This window comes from Alligator sinensis, unplaced genomic scaffold, assembly GCF_000455745.1.
Source record: "Alligator sinensis unplaced genomic scaffold, ASM45574v1 scaffold145_1, whole genome shotgun sequence".
NCBI lineage: Eukaryota > Metazoa > Chordata > Crocodylia > Alligatoridae > Alligator > Alligator sinensis.
The window spans coordinates 285763-312238 of record NW_005842414.1 but is presented as its reverse complement, the minus strand read 5'-3'; the positions used below and the strand labels follow the sequence as shown (position 1 = coordinate 312238).

General features: G+C 43.2%; 1 protein-coding gene across 4 annotated transcripts in view; it reads right to left on the bottom strand.

Annotated features, from left to right (window-relative positions):
- Positions 1 to 8482: 8482 nt before the first annotated feature.
- The window catches only part of FHL5 (four and a half LIM domains 5), a 42602-nt gene continuing 24608 nt past the window's right edge, over positions 8483 to 26476 (bottom strand). For all 4 annotated transcript variants that reach the window (XM_025211587.1, XM_025211586.1, XM_006030045.2 and 1 more), the window contains 4 exons: positions 24826 to 25000; positions 21523 to 21692; positions 11148 to 11334; positions 8483 to 9555 (listed from right to left, as the gene is read on the bottom strand). In XM_025211587.1, coding sequence (XP_025067372.1) covers positions 9404 to 9555; positions 11148 to 11334; positions 21523 to 21692; positions 24826 to 25000 — 684 coding nt within the window. In that variant the 3' untranslated portion in view covers positions 8483 to 9403. The remainder of the gene's footprint in view (positions 9556 to 11147; positions 11335 to 21522; positions 21693 to 24825; positions 25001 to 26476) is intronic.

Below are 26476 nucleotides of genomic sequence, written 5' to 3'. Positions count from 1 at the left end.
CCTACACATTTAGCTACCCTGGTCCAAAAAAGTCCTGCTAAGATTCATATACATTGTATGGTCAGAGGGAAGTAGGATTCAGCACAGCTAGATGCATTTTAGTACAGGTTAAAATTCACCAATGGAACGAGCTGCGTGCCTCTAGTGTAAATGAGGATCCATCTCCTGAGGGGTCTAAGGACTTCCCATTGAAAGAGTGAGAAGGAGAGAAGCAGAATTCAGGGAGAAGCAGAATTCATTTCTGGGGGTTCAGCAACTACACTCTTGCACTGCACTGAAAGTGGAGACCTATATTTCTACAAAGGCGAAGTAGACAGTGATTCCAGTTGTCTACAACACAGCCTTGCTATCAAATACGCATCAGACAGAGTGGGTGGGGTAGTACATAGTTCAAAATGGCAGAAAAAAACCTACCAGCAATTAAGGGTGAAACCTTTATATAGATGTTGACTTCAAAAAATAAATTAGAAGCAAAGAGAGGACAAAATGTCTCTCAGAAGCTAGAGAACAAAAAAATTAAGGTTCAGTTCAGAGAAGTTCAAAACTCCTAAAAGTAGAGGAACGTTGAGTTAAGGTCACCCACACAACTCTATGCCTTTGCCCATTAGAGTACTGGATAACCCTGTCTTTTGAGCTACAAACCCAGAGAGTACAACCTGACCTATCATTTGGACTTGAGGTCAGTGCTGTTGCTCGTGCTGACAACCTTTTATGGCCATCTGCTTTGATAGCCAAAACTTAGTACTCTAGGGTGTTACTTTTCCTGGGAAAATGTTTGACTAAATTCTTGTTTTGCTTTTTTATAACTGAAGAACATGTTTTCAAGAAGTAAGTTGTCCACAAAATTTTCCCACCCTCTCGGAAGCAGAATCCAATAGGACTGGACAGGCTGCTTACTTTTTACTTTACACTGTGTTTCTTTATTTGCCGTTCACCCAGGAAAGCTCAGCTGAGAGGCAGCAGCTGATAATGCAGTAGCTTTTCTTTTGAATACTAATCCAGGCCTATGGCAAGATTAACCAGCTTGCGGCTAAGCAGGGGCTCAAGATTCGAGTGAGAGGAGGAGCAGAGATGGAGGTGGGAATGGAAGAAGGGCCATGTGCAAAGGGCTGCTCATTGATGAAGATGTAATCCAAGTAGAAAAATTACTCCAAAACAATGATCAAAGCTATACCCACACTTCTGCATCCTCACTAGTGCAACACTCACTAATGTTTCATGCTAGGATTTCTGAGGTCACAACCTTATTAGCCGACAGTGACCTGAGCCTCCCTGATTCCTTCCCAGTGAAATGGAAGAGAACTTGGAAGCTGATAAAAACAGGCAGGGTGCTTTGGGGGAAAGCATTGATGAACTACCAGGACTTGAGTGGTTGACTGCTAGATTTGATAAAAGAGTTAGGCACCTCACTTTTTATGCCTAAGTCCTGAATTGCACTTCTGAAAAACCCTTGCCCAGCTGCCATCTCACGTTGGAAGATCCTAAACTCACAGGGTGTCCCCTATTTCGGTAATTAGAAACTTTAATCAAAATTGTGCTTATGTACTCACCCAGAATTACCCCTGGCTCAGCAGCTCAGTGCCTACTAAAACTTTTTAAACGTGTAGATTTTTAAGAAAATCTATGAGAGAATCTATGATTCTCTTTGTCCTTGATTTCTTGTTTATACTTACTGAAAACACCTATCCCAACAAAAACAACAGCCCCCACATCCCACAAGCAGATAGGCTTCTAAACATTGAGATTTAAAGAACACAATTGAATGGTATTCAGATCTATATACCTGTAATCTAGAAGCAAATAACATTTTGTTTAGGAACATAGGATTGAATGGACCCTTATCAGCCACAAAGTCCAGCCTTCTGTTGTGTATACATTATGGAATCTTTTGTCTGTTTATATATACATAATCTTCTCAATACTGGTTATGTGTTTTGCCCCTACTATTCATTGATTTATTAGATTTACATGCTACCCTATGCCCCCAAAATGGCTGAGGGCTGATTACAGTGAAAAACAGGTAAGTCATAAAATCAGATAAAATAACTAATAAAACAACATCCCAAAATTTACCTCTGTCTGCTAGTCACCTGCCCAAACAAGGTCTTACAGCACTTTAGAAAGATGTACAGGCTCAAGCTCTGGCCCCCTCAAGGGCAAGGAGCTCTAAATCTAAGGAGTGACTACCAAGAATGACCTCCCACATGTCTTTCTCAGATGGACTTAGTGCACAGATAAATGGTAGTTGCAAGAGGTTGCTCTTGGTTTACTTTATAGATTGCAATGGCACATAAGGGAGGAGGTCGTGCCTCAGGTGTATAGGGCCTGGGCTTGTTAGTGCCTTATAGGTCAAAACCAGCAACTTCAATTGCTCCTGGAAAGCTAGTGAAAGCCAGTACCATCCTCCGGAGTGCTGGAGTTGTGGTCGCAGCCACTTGTCCTCATCAGAAGGTGGGCCGCTGCATTTTGTGCCAGTTGCAGCTTCTAGGCAGTCATCAAGAGCAGCCCCTCCTACAGAATACTCTTTCTATGGGAAAGCTATTCCTGAACCTTATGGGTTGGATGTTTATCTGATTTTTCTAACCAATTTACACTTATTTTTTCATGTGTCAGAACTGTCGTTTAAATAGCTTTTCTGCTTATGATTCTTACTGGGTGCCTCTACGTATGTATATTAATATGAATATCGTACATGAGTTTATTGCCCCCATTAATACATGCACCTGGGATTGCAGCACACTGAGCTGGGTTGGAGTCAGGTTTGCAATGTGCTGCGGAGAAGCTGGCTGGGGCATTGTCTACACATGTGCTGCAAGTACAAATTCTATCCTGCTGTGGAATGAATTACTTTACTCCAATTTAATAGGGGTGCACATATAGACATGTGACATTTACTGTACAGTTAATTAGTCTACTGTGCACTAAGCATCTCATGTAGACACACCCACGTTGTGTAAATAGATGGGAACAACCATGCCCCATCTCTAATGGGATTTTGCCAGACTAAACAAGTTCTTCTATTTTAGTTTCCTCTCGTAAGACAGGTTCTTCATTCCCTTGAGTGTCCTGTTAGTCTTTCTCTGTACCTGTTCCATTTGACATATCATTTTTAAGGCTTATGGATAACCAAAATTCTACCAAATATTCCTGTACAAAGAATATAAATTGGACTAGTTGGTGAAGACCAAAGATCCCAATTTGATGGAGGAAGCAACTTATTTACTGGAATTTAATTTGACTCTTAGGGCTCGCAAATGTGATGTGGAAACATTCAGACTTTCAGACCTAATGGCAAAACTGAACTAAGATTTAGCTTGTATTTCCAAAAATATAATTTCTGGATGAAACCGACACTATTGTTTCGCAGCTCTTAAGGCCAGAGGGAAGGATCTGTATATCTCATACCTAAGAATATTACTTTTAATTCTTACTTCAGTTTGTGGTTTAGCTAGAGCACTGTTTGGAGAGGAATAAATGGAAGGGCCGAAACCACATTCTTAATTCTTTTCCAAAGTTAATTCAACTAACAAGATTAAGGGCAGATTCCAGATCCAGTGACAATAAACCCTTTAGGTTACTTATGATTTTTTATTTTTTATATTTAAGAATCTGTGCTTCATTGACATTTACCCTTGGGCTAATTCAAATAAATCACTGCACACTTGTTAAAAGTACTGCATAGATGCTGCATAGATGGGGATTACATTCTTTGTTTTTAAGGATATGCAACCTAGTTCTATTTATGGTAACCTGAATCTTGTCAAGATCCTGTAATAGCCATCTGATAGATGAGAAAAGAAAAGAAAGCAGCTTGCATAAAATAAAAGCCATAAGCAAATCAGAAAATAAACTGCTAAAAGTGCTCTTAGTAGAAGAGACGAAAAAGAAAAACCAATACCACGTAGAACAAAAGATCAATATTTTATTGACTAGAAAACGGAACGCTGTATGCCTGTAGTTAGTCATAATCTATATGGATTTTATGCCATTACAGTTCAGCACTGGGCAAATTAAGCTCACATAGTGTACTTTTCTTTACTTTTGCACTCAATGTAATGACCATTTTCAGTAAAATTAGAGTACATATCTAATCCCAGACCTGGGATTGACTTCAACAAGCTGTATATTAGGTTCTAAAAGGGCACTTGTGGTCTTAAATTAATGAGTAAGACATACATTAAAATATGTGAAGAGTGTGGTTAATGTCAGACTCTACCAAATAGTACTTCCTTGCACAACTCATCACACTAAGGCTAGGGATAGAAGTTACACACAAACCGGTTTAAGTGATCAGAAACTGGTTTAAACCTGTAACAGAACAGAAGCTCAGCGCACATAAACTAGTTTTTAAATTATTTTAAAATAATTTTTAAATGGCTGAAACTGGTTTAAGATAAATCTGGTTGAATGCAGCATCAGACTTAACCGATTTGGGTCAAACCAGTTTATGAAACATCTGTCCCAGACTGTCCAATAGTGGGCTTTCACTCCCAAAGTCCTGCCCCTATCTATGGTAGAGGCTTGTCTCTATCAATTTAGGTGCCGTCAATCTCTGGAGCTCATCACTTGTCCGAGCGGCTTTTTTTCCTTTTTTTACTCTATCTTCTACACCAAGACAACTTTAGCACCTTGGCTAACAAGCCAAAGTCCACTGTGACATCTTGCTGGCCCCTCCCACACCTCCGCAACCTCGCCTGCCACAACTTGTTGTTATGGAAGAAAATAGAATGCCGGGGCATGTGGGTCTTGACGCTTTGGCTCTTGCAATTTGTCTTAGTGCAATGAGGGCTCCACCAACCCCTACACCCTCACCCGTTCCCCCGCGTGGTAATTCAGTTGTCTCTGCAATCTGCCTTTGAGCAGTACAAAAAAACGCTCCTTGGGTCTCTAGGTCTGGCCAATCAGTATCCCCGATGGGCCCGGTTGTACCTCGCCCAGCTGGAACCTGGCACAGACCTGCCAGTAATCCTAGCCAGTCTTTTTCCTGGCTTATTGTCCTGATAGTTGTAAACGCACTATCTGGGGTGACTTTTCTCTCACCCTAACAAAAAAGAGAACAAAAAAACCAAACTGGCACTTCTTCTGCCCTTATAGTCCCAACTTTGCAGTACCCTTTTCTTCAGCCCTGCTATTAGGGTAATTACGGTACCTTCTAACTGCCTCCAGCAGTTTCTGTTTCTCTCCCCGCGTTTCCTTCAGGGCTCTTTTCCCTGGCAGCTCCCTCCACAGAGTAGCTTCCCTTAAGCCTGGTCTCCCTTGCTTCCTCAGCACCTCTGGCTCTCCCTGCCGTCTCACTGCCTGAGTCAGTCTCTTCCGGTGTCCTGTGTCCCTCTTTTGCCTGCCCCATGTCTCCTTTTATCTTGGAGTTCCAGCTGACTCCCCCTCCCTTCCTGAAACACCAGGTGGAGAAGGAGCCCTGTGGAGTTTTTGCAATACAGGTGGGGCCATTTTACTTCTCTGGGGTTCTTCTCTCTCCTCACACAGACCCCATCCTGGTTCAAGTTAAATCACAGTCCCCCACTATCTCAACATGCTTTGAAGCCCTGGGCTGGCCCCACCTCTGGGCTGGCCAGCTAGAGCAGGGTGGGCTGGCTGACAAGGGAGTTGTGGGGAGGAATGGGGGAGCTTCAAGCCTAGCTGGGGATGTAGCTGAGTGGGAGGGGGAGGGAGTCAGAGGGGGCTAAACACCCCTTCCCATGATCAAAATTACTGCTGGCAGCAACTGTGGATTACAAATCCCAGAGGTACCCGGAAGCAGGAAGAGGATGTGATGAGTAACCCTGCAGTGTCCTGCTGCTGTGATACTGGACTGCAAATCCCAGAGACCTCAGAGGCAGCATGAAGAGGAAGTGAACACACAGCTTATGCTGGCTATGTGCCAGAGAGCCATGCTCTGGTATCCCCTGGCTTCTGGCATGTGGCTGCATTTCCTGAATCAAAGGTAAATGTCTGTTCACTTCTCTTTCAATGTAATCTCTGCATCTTAGACTAACCTGCAAAGACTAAATCAATTCAGCCTTGGGCTTTTTGACTGTCTGTACTTAGCCTAATAGTTTAATGACAGGACAGTATGGAACACTGAAGGGAAGAAACAGTTTCAAGATCAGTCTAGATGGCCTTAAACTCAGAACCTACTAGTGCAGAAGCTCAGCAAGCTGGTGAAACCCTCTCTAAAGGTGCTGAGGAACAAAGCTGCATCACACTGTTGATATAAGGGAGGGATGCACAATTGTATTGTATGTATTAGAAGTGATATACTGGTAGATGGAGGTAGCACTTTAGAGGGTGCGAGGCATGTTCCTTGTCCTAAAGAATTTTGGCCTAGATCCTAATTAACCTGCAAGGCTCCTCCAGTGCTTGAAACTGAGGTGCCTTGCTTCAGGGTATTGATCCTAGTCACCATGTTAGGGGCCAGGCTGCCTGTATAGTGAATGAGATACACGGTACCTCTCAAGGGTTGCCTAGTCTCTCAACAGGGAAATGCTTACAGTGAATAGGAAATGTTTCTGCTCTTCCTCTGAGCTTTAGTAAGTCGCTGCTGATTGCTAAGGGCTATGTTACCTGAGGGATGAGCAGGGTCTCCGTATGAACTAACATATCTAACTTATAACAGCACTGACACCTGTTTTTCACTGTTGCCACAAGGCTATTCAGCCAAAAGGTGGCCAGTGTTTTGTACTTATTCTGAAAGCAAGTATACAGTTGTTTAGCATGGTTTTTCTCCACTTAAGGAATCTGACTTGGATGGACCTTAGTTGCTCACAACCTAGAACTATCCAAGTTGACTGGAATGCAATGGAGCTTGCAGGAGTGAGTTGCCCAGATGATATGGGTCTGAGCAGGCACAGAAATCTAGGAAACTTGTCAAGTCAAAATGGAAGTGCCTTGGGCACTTAAGTGGTTTTGTGACTGTTAAATGGTGTTGAGTAGGATCATGCTTTATAACTAAAACACCTAATTTCGGCCTAAGATCAGTTTTTTGCAAGGTTTATGAGAATCCGGTTCTTACAGTATAATACAGACAAGGCAAGCTTATATGAAAAAAGGCACAAGGCCAAAGTTGCAGGAAGTGAGAGCAAGGATAAATTGCTACTAATGAGAACAGATGGATTCTTGAAGAATGAGTTTTTGAGTGCAAGGAATAGGTAGCTGAACCAACAGGAAGCAGACCACACTTAAGCCATGCCTATGCTTAAGAAAGAGAATTGACGTTTATTGTGTGTTCTAAATACTAGGGTAAGCTAGGCTGTGCTAGTTTTAAGGCATATATGTGCTAGTTGAGGTATTTTGCACTCTAAATGATCTGTGATGATCAGTCTCATGCAAGACTAAAGCATATTTTTATGTATTTAGATTCAATGGAAAACTTATACAGAAAAATAATAAATGAAGATAGCTCACTTTGGGTTAGGTCAGGTTGTTATCCAGCTCTTTCCATGAATAAAATCTTAAAAGTGTGTGTGTATGGCAGTGGGGGGGTTAAGGCATGTATGATTTCAGAGCATAAATTAGCCACTAAGGCTAGGGACAGACATTCAAAAAGCCTGAGCCTGAATTGATTCAGTCTTTGCAAGTTAGTCTTACCTGGCTAGGCTGAACCAGTTTGTAACCGTACAGACATCCCCTCTGGACTGAAATAAGCAGGCATGTGCCTGCAGCAGCTCAGGCTAGAAGCCGGGGTGTCCTAGAGCAGCCCTCCCTTCCCTTTCACAATGCTGAGCTGAGGGAGACATGGCCAAGCCCTGGCAGGATGCTTTGATTAGGGAGGGGTCCCCCTACCCTCCCTGAGCAGTTCAGCCCCTGCAACAGCCCAGCAGGGAATTGATAACACAGTGCTTATCACCCCTAACTCAGTGTTTATCATCCCATTAAGAAAACAACAGAGGGACATTACCAGCTACCTGTTGATTCTGCATTTGTCCAATCTGCCACAGCCCAGACTGTAGCCAGTATGTGGTCTGTTGTGTGCCTGTATAAAACAGAGGGATTGGAGGAATCCCTGCTTAGCAGGGAGTGGGGAGGGGGAAGGCAGGAAGACACCTGCAGTCTCTGCCGAGCTCCAGTCATGGAGCAGAGGGAAGGGGCCAGCCCTGCTGTGGAGCAAAGAGCCCTGCCCAGTCCAGAGAGCATGCTGGGTTGCTGGGGGAGTCTGATTTAACTGCAACCAGCAAGGGGTCTGGGACAGACATTGCATAAGCCCGTTTGAGGCAAATCAGTTAAGTCTGATATGACATTCAATCACGTTTATCTCAAACTGGTTTCAGCCACTTTCAAACTGGTTTATGTACATGGAACATCTACTCTGTTGCAGGTTTAAACCAGTTTCTGATCACTTAAACTGGTTTATGTGTAATGTTTGTCCCTAGCCTCAAATCAGAATCAACTATACTTAAACCATTTTTGGCAGATGTTTGCTCAACTCTGTTACATTATGTCCTAGGAGATCAACAGAAACTGTTTATCAAAAAATAGGAAATGGCAGTCGTAAAAATGTCATTTATCTCTGGAATCTCTAAATATGCACTTCAAACTTTTGATGCACACCCATGGCATGCCAGAACTTCACATTTTTTACAAGCTGCTTATTTAACATACAGTATATTGACATTCAAAAATCTGGAAAAGCAAGTGGTTCACTGCCCGAGAATACAGCTGTGTAAAGGAATTCTGGTTTATCTTAAAATGAGTGTAAACATTATATATCTCTTTAGCAGCTCTGTAATATATTGATTAATGAAGGCTGTGGAAGAAATGTAAGCTCTCCCTTTTCTTGATCCTCTTGGCCTTGGACTGGCTAGCTGCTAGCTTTGAAGAAGTAATGCAGTTTTTCTCTTTTTTCTGTACCGCAGGCATTTCTCCTTCTAGCTGCTGCACATGGCAAGGTTTGTCAGTTGATGCCTTTGTCTGCATGGCAGCGTTGAGGCATAGGAGGGAAGTGGGCCATTATTCTGATTAAATATTATGGCTTAGTGGGGAACAACTGTCCCTAATTTTCTACACTAGAGTCTGAATTAGTAGAGTACTGGTATCACCTCACTAATGTCACAGATCATCCCTTCAATATAGACTTTCATGTTCATTTTTGGTTTAAGTAAGATAAAATGTAAATTTTTAAGCTCTCAACAGCAGAGTGCACTGTGTTATAAGAAGAAATGAACTGTATTTAGGTTAAAAGTATATACAAATCCCTTTTGAATAGTTTGCTTAGCCAGTACTGTTTGGCTTAAAATCTTTTTACATGATATAAAGCATGCATAGAGCAGTTGAGCCTTGTGACAGAATTAAATTGTTAATAGTGACTTGAATGACTAAAGAACTACTGTATCATTTAGAAGAATTTCTCACTACAGGGTAATGAAGTACATGGCTAGAATGTGTGAGAATAATGCATCTCTTTCTCTAACTACATAGCTGAGCCACATTCACGACAAAGGATATCATCCTGCTGGGTAAGGAATCCTTGACCCACCAGTGAGATGGAACATTTAACACAGTTAAAGCATTCACTGTGCCACTGGCGGTCTTCAAATGAGATAAACTGGGCGTCTCCAAGAGCTGAAAAACAGAGAATGCAATATGTCTGAAAATAGTCTTTACCTACAGTTGTCTTTCACACAGAAATAGATGTGTGCATGTGTACGCACGCACACACACACACACACACTGGTAGCTAAGAGTCTACTGTGGATGATACATTTGTCCAATATCTAATTGCAGGAACAAAGAGTTGTAGATGTGAGAAATATTTGCAATAAAATCCCAAACTGTGAAGTGACTGCCTGTTTTAACATCCTTTTATCCCCAAACATGGACTAGGCTTATCTAAAGGCCCACTAAAATATGCACTTTTCCAGTTACACTCAGCCTGTTTGATAGTGAACTGCAATAGAAATCCTGCAGCATATGTGGTTTCAGCAAAGCCATTTGAAATTCTGTGATGTGTTTTTTTCCTTGCCCAATATTCAAACTGAAACTCAATAGATTTGTGCCCTGTGAAACACAGGTACTTGGAAAAGCCAACTTCTGGGATGGCAGTGACTCAAAAGTTTAATGATTAACATTGAATCATAGGAAATTAGGGTTGGAAGAGACCTCATGTGGTCCAACCCCCTGCTCAAAGCAGGACCATCCTCAACTAGATCATCCCAGCCTAGTGGGTCATAAAAACCTCCAAGGATGGAGATTCCTCAACCCCTCTGGGTAGCTTTTTTCAGTATTTTACTACACTCCTAGTGAGAGAGTTTTTCTTCATATCTAATCTCAATTTCCCTTGCTTCAATTTGAAACCATTGTTCCTTGTTCTGTTGTCTGCCATCACTAAGAACAGTTTAGCTCCATCCCCTTTGTAACCACCCTTCAGGTAGTTGAAGCCTATTATTAAATCCCTCCCTCGGTCTTCTCTCCTTCAGGCTAAGCATCTGAATTAAGAATACAGGAACAAGGAGGCTCAGGAATATATGAGGGGAGCCAAATCCTATCATATTTGATTGAATATCTACCATTTTCTTTTGCTTACTTATATTTGTAACAAGCACCTATAATTAACTTCAGCATTGGACTACAGGGGTAACAGATTAACTCAAATATATGGCCTCAGAACACCTTAATAATTATGGAGTGTTGAGGTAACATTTAATTTAGCCCTGTGGGCTTAAAATGTTTTATAATCATAAAAGAGCTTTGCATGATTGGCAAGATCTCTATTTTTTATAAATGTGCTGTACCTGTACAGAATATTAAATCTAATTAACCTACAATTGTAGCAGTTTTATATCTAATAACACCTAATTATAGAAGCAGTGTGTGTGCGTCTACACTAGAGCGTGAGAGTTCTACAATATCTCTCTCCTGTAGTGATTCTGAATCACTCATTTGCACCTTTTCCACTTCACATATGTACAAGAATGTATATTATTCCTGAGTCGGCCTTTTCACCGCCTAAAATAACTCTTAGTCCCGTGACAGATGTGTTCTGCATATTCTAACACACCATGTTACATAAAATAACAATGGAGCCAGAATCTGTCTTTTTAAACTAATAATTAAAACTTCCAAAAACTTTAATTGCAAATAGATTTTACTTGTTTGGATTAATTAAAAGAGATCTGACCTGAGACAGCACTGATACTATGGCAGTCTCAACTTACCAGTAATAGTGTTGTTGCAGGCTGAACATTTCTTTGCATAAAGATTGCTGAAGCAGTCCAAGCAATACGGATATTCGCCTTTGGAAATAAAGCGTTGTCCAGACAACTGCTGCTTACAGCCAGCACACAGAAAGCATTCTTTATGCCATGGTTGGTCATTAAAGGTCACCCCGCCAGTAGTTATTACCTGTTATGTTAACAAAAAGCAAACAAACAAAAGAATAAAAGCATGACTCACCAGCTGTAGTGATCAGATATTTAACCACAAAACTTCATTACTGCAAGAATTCAGAGCAATTTTAAGCTCTAAGGATTTCTAAGTCTGTTTCTTTTCTCTCTCATATGCTAAGAAAGGGAAAAAAATCTGTTTGTATTTTGATCTAAATATGTATTTTGGGGGGCTATTCATGTTGGTTTGATAGACAGCCAACCTTATATAAAGGGTAGATTGACTTTCCATGAAATTCCCTGGTTGACCATGGAGATACACAGTTTGGATCACACAAGCTCTTGGAAAAGGATTCCCCAAAGATGGTGGTAAACTTATCTACGGGATTGTAAAGGTTACATTTCTATCTGGAAAAAAGATTGTTCTAACAACCAAGGCAAATTTTGAAGAAAGGAAAGCCATTTTTAAAGGGAAGATGGAGAAGGAAAAATACTTTCAATGTCAAGGAATGTGTTTAATTCATGTGTCTCCAAACTTCAGATTTCCTATGGCCTCACTTTCTATTGCTCAAGGCTGGTTACTACCACAAAGGAGGGCCTTTAACACTTCTACTGCATTCCTAGCTGAGGTGGCATACAGAATTAATAGCACTTAAGATATTGCATAAAAGAATACTGCATTTAAAAATAAGGATGAAAAGAACTATAACATAATAGTCTTAGTTGTCAGTCGTGTGTTTGCCATAGAATGCGTGTCAGCAGGCTCAGGAGATAGGACAAATAGGAGAAACTTTTTGTCTGTTTAAATAAAAATGGAGGCATCCTCATGTTTCCCAAAATGCATTATTCAGTAAAACTGCATTATTCCACTAACTTAATTATTAACAACATAACCTTCAAATATGCTACCTGGAAAAATTAAGAGCTAGTAAAATTGGTTGGTGTCTCATGAAAGATAGGCAGGTGGTAAGAAATTTTCTTCATGCCAGTAACTGAACATGAAAGGAGTGGGAGGCAACCAGGGCACCAGCCCCAGGTGCTAACTGTAAGAGGGACTATGAGCTGGGCAGGGAAGCCCCACACCTAGCAGTGTATCTTGGGGTTGGGGGGGGTGGGGATGTGGGAGTGGATGTGGGAGTGGATTGGTGCTCCCCCACCACTAGGGAGTTTTTGTTATGGCAGGTGCAGCCCTGTACCTGATAGCATAATGGGGGGGGAGAGTGAATGGAGCACCAGGGGAAGCTCCCAAGCTGCCACCAGAGCCAATATGGCTATAGCAGTGGCAGGTAGGACTTCTCTTTCTCACCTCCTCCACCTCCCCTTCCCCTCAACAGTGGTTGGCATATTCCCCCTGCCCCTGGTACTGAATGAGCTTGCAAAACCTTTGCCTTATGGTACTCTCAGACTGCACCTCAGTTCCTTGTTATTTCACTCTTGGGCTCATAGGCGACATGTGGGGGGGGGGCACAGGGGGGCATGTGCCTCTCCTGAGATTGGCCACCGCCGAAGCCACTGCCGGCTTCTGTGGGTGGTCACCACCCCACCGCCCCGCTGTTGACGCAGTCAATGGCAGCTGCAGGCGGGTGGTCCCCGCTTGCTACCTCCACACCCCCCCTTGCCACCAACACCGCCACAGCCACCTACAGGTAGTCCCTGCTTGGCTTGCCCTTGCCGCCAATATCACCGTGGCTGCCTGCAGGTGGTTCTCGCTCCCCACCGACACTGCTGCTGTCCACGGGTGGTCACTGTGACCCCCCCCCTTAGCCCCAGGGGGCATGCATCGTTCATGCTTGGGCTACATTTAACTGTACCATGTCTTTTTATATTATAATTTATTTGTTTTTTACTACTGCTAAGTTCTAGATTCCAATTTATATATGTAGCCCTTTGGGAACAATTCTGTAGCCACTGACAGTGCTGTAGCAAGGAAGTTTGGCAAAGCCCGCCCTCGCCCAGTGCACAGATCTGGGGAGGCACATAGATTTCATAGACATTAGGGCTGGATGAGACCTCAGAAGATCATTGAGTCCAGCCCCCTGCCCCAGGAGCAGGAAGTCAGCTAGGGTCAAAGGATCTCAGCAAGACAAACGTCCAAACATTTCTTAAGAGTCCAGAATAGGTGCTTGCACCACCTCTGGAGGCAGTCTGTTCCAGGCCTTGGGGGCTCAGACAGTAAAGAAGTTTTTCCTGATATCCAGCCTAAAACGGTTTTGGAGGAGTTCGTGCCCATTGGACCTTGTCATCCCTGCGGCGCTTCGGTGAACAGGTGTTCCCCCAGATCCTGATGCACACCCCTTATGTACTTATAGGCTGCTACCAGGTCACGCCTGAGCCTGCACTTTTCCAGGCTGAAGAGTCCCATGGCTCTCAGTCTCTCTTCATAAGGCCTATTCTCTTGCCCTCTGATCATGTGCTCTCCTCTGGACTCTCATGCCCCACCACTGCTTGCCTGGGAGTGCACACAGTGGCGGGAGCTGCCCTTCCTGCATCCCCACGTCCCCCCCGCTCCCCCCCCACAAATGAGTTGCTTCTGGCTCTGTCCTGCACCCTGGCCCAGCTGAGCAGCACCTGTTGGCACCCCTTCACTTCAGCACCTGGAGCAGTCGCCCCACTTATCCTCTGCTTGCTACAGCACTGGCTACTGAATTTGTGAGACTTCCATCTTTGAAGTAGGGGTGGATCTCTTTTATGAAGCGAAATTGTTCTGTTAATCCTGTGTGTGCAGTTTTCTTTTTCTATCACCAGAACCTTTTTTTCAAAGGCAAATCATGCTTGTTCGCACAGCTTGTGGCTTGCCTGAAGTAAGATAAAGTGCTAGCGGCTTTATTTTTGTGATAGTGTATGCAAATTCATCATGATTGACTGTATCAATGCCAAATATACTTAAAGGAACATTCCAAAGATTAATTATTGAGTATATTGCTTAAATTACAGGGATTCAGTAAGGGCACAAACATACTGCTGATGATTAAGTATGTTTAAAAGTTAACTGATGCGGTGCAAGGCTCTTCTAGGCAAAATGTACTTCAAGAACTGCCGACTAATACTTAAAGAACTGCTGAGAAGCAGAAGCATTTCAAGAAACCAACAAAAAAACCCAGCTATCCCTATTGTGGAATACTGTGAAGGTTTGTGGACAGATCATGTTTCATCATCACTCACAGATTGTTTTTGTCTTGAGAAATTGATGGAAGGCCGAGAAATTTATTTTTTTGTATGAGAGAAAGGGAAAAATAGTTTTCAAATGGCACTTTCTGGTAAAGAGAAAGAGGCATATATGTTAAAGAGGTGAATTATTCAGAATTTTCTTTACCTTTTAAATAGTGCTGTTTAATCCAGTTGCTACCTGACATTGGGTTAAGAGAGATTTTCCAATAAGATCCTGAATACTTTTCTCATTGTAAATATTTTGACTGTGCTTATATAAATGAATGTGCCTAACAATTGTAGAAAGAGGGAGAACTTCATGGGAACAATGAATTGTGCTCAGTATCCTCTCAGTCCATTTCCACACTATGGACAGATGAGTATGGACAGATGCCCTGGTGTAATTTACTGGTTTTGTATACCAGTATAAATTACACTGGGATCAGCGACTGATAAACTATCCTGAGAGTTAAATACATGAGATGGCTATTAGGGCTGTGCAAAATTTTGGCAGCCGTTTCATTTCAGAGGTGTTCTGGCCCATTTCGGCACCTGAATCCGAAATGAAATGGAGGGCTCTGAAACATCTCAGAAACTAAACGAAACCACCTGAAACATTTTGGATGTTTCAGAATGTTTTGGAGACAGGGCTGCAGGGAAACAGAAACTCAGAAGAGGGAGGGGGAAGAGAGAGGGGGAAGGACTGCTCTGATATTGACATCTGTAGCTGGCCAGTGTCTGTGATCTGTCCCTGAGGTCCCTTCCAATCCCAGTGCTCTGGGGGAGGGATGGAGAAACAGCATATAAGGCTCTGTGTGAAGCCTTTCTCTCTGCCTTTTGTGAGCTGTCTGTCTGGAAGCAACAGCGTGTGAAAGGTACTGGCTGGCTGCAGTGACTGGCTTCCTAGTCAGTCTCTTGCTAGTCTCTCTTTTTGGAAAAGATTGGATACACCTTTCCAATATATTACAGATAGAAGATATAGTAAGCAGATAGAAGAAGATATATTGCACAGAGAAGATATATTACACACACACACACACACACACACACACACACACACACACACTAAATGCACACAAGATATATTACACACACATTTTCCAGCACAGCAAACATTATGAAGCATGTTGGAAAGGCAGGTGCCAGGTCTTCTGGCAGGGGAGTAAGAGGGGCCTTGCTCCTCCTCAGCTTGGCACCAGCGGGAGCATGCCCAAAGGGAAGTCCCCCTCTCATTCCAAAGCCCCCATCCCCCAGAAGCAGAAGCAGGCCACCCTGGACCAGTGGGGAAAAGGTGGAGGGAAAAGGGGGCACATTCCCAAGGCGAGTGAGGTCACCCAGAGAACTGGGGAGATGCTTGCTCTGGATAGCCAGCCCTTCTCCTTAGTAGAGTGACCAGGATTCAGGTGGCTCATGGAGCTCATGGCCCAAGTGCCTGCACATACCACCTTCAGTAGGACGGTGGTGCCCTCCCTGTATGAGGCATGCAGGGAGTATTTGAAGGAGGAGTTGCGCAAAGCAGGTCCACAGGTGGCCTTACACTTCACCTCGGACATCTGGAGCAGCCGGGGTGGAGATCATGCCTACCTCTCCCTCACAGGGCACTGGTGTGATCAGTGAGGCCATCAGTGGGCTCTCCTTCAAGCCGAGGTGATGGATGAGTGAGTCTCACATAGGAATGAACATCATAGGGGCCATGAACCTCATGGTGCAGGGGTGGCTCATTGGGCAGGGCAAGCTCACCCGTGGGTTCATGGTCACCAACAACGGGGCCAGTATGGTCAAAGCGGTCCATGATTCCAGCTTCGTTGGCATCCTTTGTGTGGCACATACATTCCAACTTATAGTCAGGGACACCTTGGAGGGGGACAGGGCTGCCGGTGAGGGTGCCATCACAACCAGCTAGCTCATTTCAAAAAGCAGAAAGGTATTGGGCTAGTTCCATCAGAGCATCAAGGGGACAAGATGCTGTGGGACAAACAGGTAGAGCTGAGCATCTTGCAGCGCAAAATCATGCATGATCTGGAGACTCAGTGGAACTCCACATACCTGATGCTTGAAAAGCTGGTTGAGCAACAGAAGGCCATCAATGAGATGGCTTTGGTCAGGGAGATTGGGATCAGCGGCTCCCTTAACAAAATGGTGGGATACCATCTCCCAGATCTTGGTGGTCCTTAAGCTGTTCCTTGAGGCCACAGAGAGCCTCAGCACTGGTGATGCCTTCCTTAGCCAGGTGATCCCCATAGTGAGGGAGCTTCAGAACCAAATGGAGACATTCCAGGTAATCAATGTTCCTGGCTGGGGCAAGCCACTGTGACTAGAGGTGCAGGAACTGGTGAAGTGGCTAAAGGAGGGCATCAAGAAACAGCTGGATCTGTTGTGATCCAGTACGGTTCACGTGCTGGTGGCCATGTGCGACCTGAGGGTGAAGGGGAGCATGTGCAGCTGCAAAACCCTGGATCACTGGATGAAGGTGCTGATGAACAGAGTCATAGAAGCAGAAGGGCAGAGGTGGGGGGACGTGGAAGAGGGGGAAACACTGTCCCATTCCAGCACTCCATCCACCAGCCAGTCTCTTCCACAACAGGTGCCACCAGTGTGGGCCAATGGAATGGCTTCCATATTGGGGGTCCAGAGGCACCAGACCCCAGCATTGGGCAGGTAGCACCAAGGCTGTGGAGCCGCTGCTCTGCAACCCCTTGGCCTACTGGGCAAGCCACAGCCAGATGAAGCAGGATCTGGCAACAGTTGCCCAGGAACACCTGTTTTGTCCACTGACCAGTGTTCCAAGCAAGACAGTGTTCAGCATTGCTGGGGATGTTGATACCCCACCGTACCTCCTTGGATCCTGGTTTGGTGGAGCAGCTGGTGTTCCTCAAGGTGAATCTCCTGCTGCTGGGGTTCCCCAAGCTCCATGTGCAGACTGAGTGCCACTCTCCTTACTCCATCCACACCTATTTCTTTTTAACATTTTTTTAAATCATTTAATGCCCTGCTCTGGAGCTGGAGGTGGCACTCACTGTATCACCAGCCAGCAGGGGAAGAACATCTTCCTGCTGAGCTCCTGTGCCAGGATGAACTTGGAGGTATGAGCTGGGGCTATGGGGAAGGAGGCCCCAGGTCCTGGGCATGACCTAAAATTGCATCCTGCCAGGGTTGAGAGGCCTGGTGGGACTGCCGGTGGTGTGGCAGCCCCCCAAAATGCCAGGACTGCAAACCTCCCTGCTGAAAGGCAGGTAGAAGGCACCTTATAACCTCCAGTAACCACATGCATGCATAGTCCTGGCTAGAGAAAGCTCAGACCTGTAAGATCTTTGAGAGGCCTGAGGCTTGCTGGCTGCAGTGGAGCTGTGAGGCTCCAGGTGAGCTTAGCTGCCTGGGATACCACCTGTGAGGCATGGGCTGCAGTGTTAGGGGAGGTACAGAACTGTGGAATGGATGTCAGCCCTAGACATCAGGGGCATAAATGGGCAGCCTCCTGCCTGGGTAACATTTGAATCAGTTGATGAAGTGAAGTTCATAGGCTCATCTGTGAAAAGTGGTTTGTAAATTCCCTTTGAGGATCAGGCCTGAGAGATTGAAGAGAATGGCTTTCTTGTGAGAAATATGCCCCCACAGGTAGTTGGGTATTCTTGTCTGTAATAGATTTCCAATGTGCATTCATTCTACTGCACAGTTGTTGCTTGGTATCTCCTACGTATTTTCCATCAGGGCATTTGGTGCACTGGATAAGATATATAACATTTCTGGAGGTGCAGCTGTAAGATCCAGAAGTGGTGATAGTTCTGTTGTGGGGTACAGTAATTGTGAGGGTACTGGAGATATGTTGGCAGGTTTTGTATTTCTTGTCATGGCATGGTCTGGATCCATTCAGTGTGTTTGGGGCTGTAGGAAGTTTGCTTCTGGTGATGAGGTTAGTGAGATTCAGTGGTTGTTTGAATTTACAAACCACTTTTCACAGATTAGCCTATGAACTTTGCTTCATCAACCTTCTGGATACAAAAACTCGTGGGCTCAATATAGACATTGGATTTATGACACCCTATAACCTGCCTGATATCTGACTCCCCAGGTACCTCTCCACTTTTACCTGCTACATCCCCCTCCCCCCCAGCCTGTCCCTCATTTCCTGACACCTCAATTTACATTTTCACTGACTGGCTTTCCTGCCTGCATTGCATATCAGCCTCTGGCTTCTTCACTATTCATTCCATCCAGGAAGAGCACACACATACCAACTGCAGATGCTTTCTCAGTCTGATGAAGGGTTTTTAAATCCGAAAGCTTGATAAGATACATTTCTCCAACTATTCAGTTGGTCTAATAAAAGATATCAGAGGTACCCTCAACTGGTCCATGCTGGGGCCAGGACCCAAAGGGGGGTCAAAGGGCCAGGGGCCTGCCATGAGGAATGCCCAGAGCAAGAGGCTGAAGATTCCGACTGGCCTGAAGACAGGGCCAGGGCCTAAGGGGGAGCCAAAGGTCCCAGAGAGGGGACCCACAGCTGGAGGGGGTGAAGGATGCAATATGTGAAGCATGGGCTGCAGTGTAGGGGAAATACAGAGCTGCAGAATGGATGTCATCTCAAGATGCCTAAATGGGCAGCCTCCTGCCAGGGAAACATCTTATTCGGTTTGCCATCAAGGTGTGGCAGACAAAAGAGGGGCAGGCGGTTGGCCCAGAAACAGGTGGGCAGCTGGAGATCTAACTGGCACTGGGAAGGTCCCCTGTTACTGGCTACCATCCCTGCTGTTTTCATCTCACTGAGCCTTAACACACACACACAGTCACACGTCACGAGTTTTGCTTTTCAACAGCTTGAGGTGCAGTTTCACAGAAACCTTTGCCACCTATCTCCTTGAAACCTGGCAGGCTTCATGACCTCAGAAGGGGCTACCATCCCTGCTGTTTTCATCCTGCTTTTTCGTAACACACACACGACACAAGTTTTGCTTTGAAGAGTTTGAGGTTCAGTTTCACAAAATCCCTGCACCTATCTCCTTGAAACTTGGTGCAGGCTTCATACCCTCAGAAGGGGCTACTACTCCTGGAATTTTCATGCAAATCAGGCAAGAAATGATGACGTTATAGATATTTTAGTGATTCCCCTTTATAGCCTGTGGCCAAATCACCAAAACAATGCCAAAACTCCGAAACAGATTTGGCCGAATTGAAATGGAATAGTGATCTGAAACATTGAAACAAATCACTGTCCTCTGAAACAGCCAAATCCATAACCAAAATGAAACAGCCATTTTGCAAAGCCCTAAATATTATTATATTTTTCTAGTAGATGGTGAGAGAGCAGGTAATGGAAGCCTTTTTGTCTTTATCAGATGGCTACCTGGGGATGAATGTAAGCAGTCAAACCTATTCCAGAATAATTTATGCCTCTGGTGTTTTACCCCCAGTTTTTCAGTCTAAGTAAGATTATCCTGGTTTAGAGACTGTGTTATGTCTCCTCCTTCCTTATGCTAGCATAAGTGTGTTATCAGAGGCTCAGATATATACCTCCTTTTTGTGAAAAAAGTCATTCCTTGACTGAACAGTTATTTTGATCAGTAAGCATATTTAAAACAGAGCTAAGTTTAGATTCACATTAAAAAACATTTCACATACTGTATTGGTAAGTCTTTGTCTAACAGGTTAGTTTGATTTTCCTATATGCCTAGAAAATCGGCAACAGAAGCTATGAAAGCGAGCTTCCTTGAATTGAAATGAAACATTGTATTATAGTTAAATAACTGGACTAGGTCTCAGTAAACCTGGGTTTTATTCCCGCTGCTACAGACTTTCTGTATAACCATAGGCAAGTCACCTACAGTCTCCATTTTATTGACAGGGATAAATCGCTCTCTCTCTCTGATAAATCATCCCTTTTCTTTTAACTGTCTCTGATTTTATGGGCATAGTGTTTAATACAAAGTTTATCCTATTTCTCTTTGCAGGCCAGGTTCTTTGGTTAGATGTGATATATTTTATTAGACCAACTGAGTAGTTGAAAAAAAGTTCTTAGCAAGCTTTCAGGTGTAGTCACCCTTTGTTAAGCAGAGGGAGTCTGCTGGTCTGAGACTCCAAGGAACAAGAGAAGCTAAAAGTGTGGTAGGAGGTCAGTGAAAATGTAAATAGGTAGAGATAAGCAAGACAAAGTTAAAGCAGGGGAGGGGAGGGGGAAGAGAGCAGGAGGAAAGAAAAAAAACCCAAAGGCCAAAGGGAGACAACGGTGATAAAAACAGTGATAAATCCTATTTTTCTCATAACCTGTAGGAGCTACTATACTATAGCTAACCAAAATGAACAGTAATTAGATATTATATGTTTGAGTGATATGAGAATTCTGCTCATCCAAAACTTTTCATACTCCTGAGCAGCTAATAGGAATTTTTTGACAGTATTTTAAAAATATTTATTGTGTGTGACCTAAATAATAAGCAGACACGGGGTGCATTTACATGTGCATTTTAATATGCAGCAGCCTATTTTGCTGCACATTAAAGTGTCAAGTAACAAAATGTGCAATTACACTAATGCACAGTTAATTAGGCTACTTCACATTAAGCATCACTAAAAAAGGTGTACTTTTGGTAATACACATTTATTTAGTATCTCACATTGGAGGTACTAAATTTAATGAGCATTACTGCATGTGTAGATGCACCCAGGCTACAGCATTTTTAGAGTAGCTCCAAGAACTGCTCTAATTAAGGCGCTGCAGAGTCTTGTGTATCAGTGTCCCCACACTTCAAAATGGCGGTGGGGGTGATTTAACTAAAGCTTCAATGAGCTGATACATGAGACATGGAGGCTGGTTGGGGTACGCTAATTAACACACTCCAGCAACTCAATTAATTGCCATAATTACAGCGTGTCAGAGCAGCTTCCTGCCATGTCTACAGGCACCCCCTGGGTGGGAATGGAAACATTTACAGAGGTTAGTTTAGGCTTGTATTTTCTCTAACCTATGATGCCTTAATTAAAGTATATTTTGGTCTAGAACCGCACTAAAAAGTGTGATAGTTTTTAGTATCCAATTTCTTCCATTTTATTTTTATTTATTAATTACCTTCTTGCAGGAGTAGCAATGGTGAGCAAACTGCTTCTCAAAACATGGCACACAATAATTCTCATTGTCCTGTGTAATCAAAGGCTTTGTTCCTAACGGTTGCCGGCAGTATTGGCAAACAAAACAGGTTTCATGCCAGGAACTTCCTTTAAATTCCATTTTACGAGAACCTGAAAAGAAAACCAAGTAAGCAAAAAAACCACCAGAGTGTAGTACATATAAGTTAGGAAGTCTTATTTCTTTTCTTACTCATCATTCAGTGTTTGAAACTCCACCAAGAAAGTGTTTGGGCCCTGATCGAATACCTAACCCATTATGGGTGTCTATACACATGCTTCAGGGTGGAAGCACATTAATTAGAGTGGCTCTAATTAAAGTGCCTGCAGCATCACGTGTATTTAGCATCTCACACTTAAAAATGGTGGTGGGGGCACTTTAACGAGAATCCATTTTCTTACACATTTCCTTCACCTTTCCTGAATTGGGTCAAACACCTTTGTTAATGAATGTGGGTCCTTACAAAAGTCATTTAATTCATGGCCAATATTTGTTTCTATTAATTTTTCATTTCTTTATCAGAGTGCAAAACACTTACTGTAGTTGATCATTTCCAACCCCTTTCAGATAACCACAGTTCTTAGTTATGTTTTGATGTATGATAAATGTAGAGGCAATCCTGAAAGAAAGATGCCTAACTAAATGTTTACCAAAAAGTTTGTTTTGTACTTTATTTGTTGGGGCAGACTCCCCCCGCTCCTGCAAAGTCCTTGCATTAACTCCAGTGGTTAGTGTTGCATACGTACTACCCCTATGATTATGACTTCTATAGTTACAAGTCTAGTAGTATTAGCTGCGTTAGTCTTAAGTCAAGGAAAAGGCAGGTTAGATTTGTACCTTATAGACTAACTAATGTAGATATATATACATAGCTCAAAAATTTGTGAGCTGTAGCATACTTCATCGGATGCTGTGAAAAGACATGCAGAAAGTAGAGTATAAGGAGAGAGAAATGTATAGTCACAAACCACTATAAGGATTCATTCAGTGACTTTACACTAAAGCTTCTTTCTCTTCTGCTTGTATCTTATTGGAGAATGGGGAGGCAGGCAGTTCTAACTTTTTCTCACAGAACACTTTGAAGGGGAAGAAGAGGAGGAGAACTCTTAACAGCTGGTGATTCCTCTCCTCCATTCAGGGAGTGCCTACATCCCAGATGGGAGAACAGTTGTAGAGATGGTTAGAGTTTTCTGCAAGCACTCAGTGGCTCTGCTGTTTCCAGTTCTAGGAAGTTGCAGAACTAGGCCTGGTATCCCTTCATGGTACATCCAATAAAGATACCTTAAGAGAACTAACCTTTTGCTGCTATCCTTGCCTGTTGGGGCTTATCAACCTGAAGTTAGTGATTAGAAGCTTAGAAGATGCAAGTACGAAGTAGAAATAAAGAAGCTTCACTCTGTGGGGCTGCCAATGTATTTTACTAATTTATTTTCTCTACTATTTCCACACTGAGTAGAGAATTCTAGAAATTCTGTCATTTCTTTTTACCAATTTTAAGGCAACTTGTAATGTGTGAATGTGTGGGAACTCTAAAGGAGGCAGTATAATAATGCTAAACCCTGATGTCACCATTTGCACTTATAGTAAGGGATTATCAACACACTACTACTTTTCCTATAACAGTATAGTTCAGGGCTTTCCAACTTCTAAGCAGCTGGGGGCCACACATCCCAGGAGTCATACCAGTAGGGCCCACACACCCCGTGGGCTGTACACCCTATAGATGCCTTTCCTATCTGCTACACCAGGTGCCAGCAACATCCTGCACTGCATGCCCATTAGTCCCCCTCACTGATACACCTGCGACCCTCCCTCCACTGCTGTACTGAGTGCCTGAGATCCTTTCCACTACTGGTGCACTATGTGCCTGTGACCTACCAGTTGGAACAGCAGTTGAAACACCCTGATGTAGTTAAAATAGTATAACAGGGCGAATACAATTATACTGGTATAAAATATGCTTTGAAATGATATAGATTATAGATTATCCCTCTGCCTGCAAAGGGAAATAAACTGTATAACCATATAGCTCCATTCACACTAGGCAGTGTATGTGTTTAAATAGTCCAACATTAAAATAATACTCCTAACCAAAATAGCTTATATCAGAAAAAAACTCATATGTAGACCAGACCTATGTATTTTGGAATCAATATCTCATTAGCTAGAATGCTAATTAGATTAGATAGCCATTAGATTATCTTTCTTATATCTGTTTTAAAACTTCATCTGATGCTTCAAAGGGACATGCAGAGAGCAGGCTATCAAATAGAGTGATTTGAATACAAAAGACAGGGAAGGGAGGGAGGTGGGGAAAATGGGAGCAAACAAGTAATAAATCCATAGGGACATAGGGGTCTAAAAAGCTAATCCAAGTAATGGGATAAGAATCCATAGTCCCTGCTTGACTATATTTAACATAATCTGGCCTGTGAGCGATTTGTTCTAGTTTCATGTTCAAGTTGACTTTTAAAATCCTGTTGTTTAAGAACAGCTACTCTGAGGTTAGTGATGGGCTGTCCCAGAAGTTTTAAAATGTTCTGCCAGAGGCTTCTGTGTGTTTTTGGATTTGATACATATCAGTATCCCCCTCATTCTTTCAAATAGGGATTGCTCAATCTGTCCAATGTAGACAGCAGAAGGGTACTGGAAGCAGGTGATGGAGTCTATGACATTGGTATAGGAGTTGGTGAATGACCTTCAGAAGTTATAATCCATGTTGTTTGATGCAGTGATGATGTGGGCTGTACTGATGAGGGGACACAGCTTGTATCAAGGTCCTGTTGCAAGGCCTGGTGCCCTCAGTGAGAATAAGAGTTTGGTAGTCTGTTGCTTGAGAGTTGGCATTTGAGGTTGAGGGGCTGTCTGTAAGGGACAGGTTTAAAGATGATTTGAACATGTTACTGCTCATACTAATGCTTCCACAGGAGCTTGTATAATGGTAGATTTCTTGAGAACTGGCCTTGCTTATGCGAGCAATGCATCTGCATATGTCTGCATTTTGTTTTATTCTTTGTGATATTCTGTGTGTGTAATGCCATGAAGACACAATGTTAAACAGCAGGTGAGAGAGGATGAGAGGAAGGCGGGTACACTCAGGGGAAGATTATATAGTATACCTGAATGCTGTACTAGAAAGCAAGAAATTATACTTAATTTATACCTTGACTACTGAAGTGCTTGCATTTCATTAAAAATGCAATACGACTGTTTCATTTATTTAGTGAAGTGTCCTTGTTATCTTACCAGGCATAATGGTCTTCTTACAGTGGAAACACTTAGATGAATACATATTAGAATAACACTCAGTACACAGCAAGAGCTCGTCCTTGGCAGCGAAAGGCTTTTCCACCAAAGAGTGATTGCATTTGGCACACTTGAAACACGCTTCATGCCAGTGGCGGCCTTTATAGGCAAGGTCCTTAAAGAGAGTAAGTGCTTGTTAATGAAATGCATTGTTTAAAATGGCATTTCTCAACCCGGGGGTTGTGACCCAAAGGCAGGTCACAACAATATATGAAAGGGTCGAGAGTAAACTTTAAAAATGGATCAACAAACTTTAAAAATGGATTCTCCTTTAAATAAGAAAAATGTGGGGAACCATGGCTTTTCCCTTGCAGGCAGGCAGAGTTCTAGCCTTCAAGGGACTGCTTGGAGGCCCCCTGCCACACACACTGGGAGGCTGGGGCCGGGGGGGCAGCAGCCCCTTTATTTCAGCCCTACTATGGGGGCAAGGGTGGCACAGGTGCCAAGGCACACAGTTGACAGCTCAGAGGTCTCAAGTTTGAGGCTGTAGCAGAAGTGCTCAAGGCGCAGCCTGTCAGATTCCAATGAATCTGCAAATTCTACTAAATGCCTTGTCACAAGGACATGAGAAAGGCCTGCTATATTTTCCTGCCTGGTTTCTGTTAGCTCTCTGTCCTGGGAAGCAACAATAGTTTGGTTCTCATCCTGACCCACACTTACTAGGGGGAGCATTAACTAGTAGGAAGATACTGCTACATGCTTTGTTTAAAAATTTAATAATTTTGAGGTGAGAGGGGCAGGCCTCATGACACAGGCTCTCTGTGTTGATGGTTTGGCCACATATAAAAGTTTGCTTTGAAAATGCTGGCCATACAATTTTGGGACAGTCTGTAATACATATGCACTCCACTCCCCTCCCCTCTCCCAGTACTTTTCATATCTCCCTGGACTATGCAGATAGTATCCTCTTTTGCCTACAGGAGGTATGTGAAATGGAGGGAAACACCTGGAAGATTTATGCCTTTTTTACTCCAGTAGAGCCAGCACAAAGGGGCCATAGGAGACAGGTGAAAAAAATCACTCACTTCCCAGCAAAGGGGCTATGGTACAGGTAAGCCCACACACATTTCTGGCTGTGTGTTAAAAACAAATAAAAGGTAAGTGTTTTGAGAGTTCATTTGACTCTAAAACTTGAAATGAAATGTAGGGTTTGTGAGTTGAAACCAAATTAGAAAAACTGACCAAACCCACTAAGCATCTCCTAACTCTAATGAAATTTCCCAAAGGGGTAGATGGATGGAAGGCAAAGTCCAGAAAGTTGAACTATGCTTGGTTTGGCTGTGCCTGTCACTGAGATTTCATTTATGAAACAAGCCAGGCACTGTGAGATGAGAATTAAGCTTCCATATTTCAACTAAAATATTTTAATCAAAATATGCCCTCTCAAGGCATTTTGTTTACAAAGAAAGACTGTAACAAAAATGATAAATACTGTTTTCTTCCAGCTGAATGCCTGCGTGTTAACTCAGAATTTGCAGTTGGAGTGATTTATATATGGTGTGAAGTCATTCTTCACTGGACATCTCTCAGAAGCATTTACTTCTAAAGTTTCCTGAGGTCTTACCAATTAAATTACTGGCAAGATAGAGTA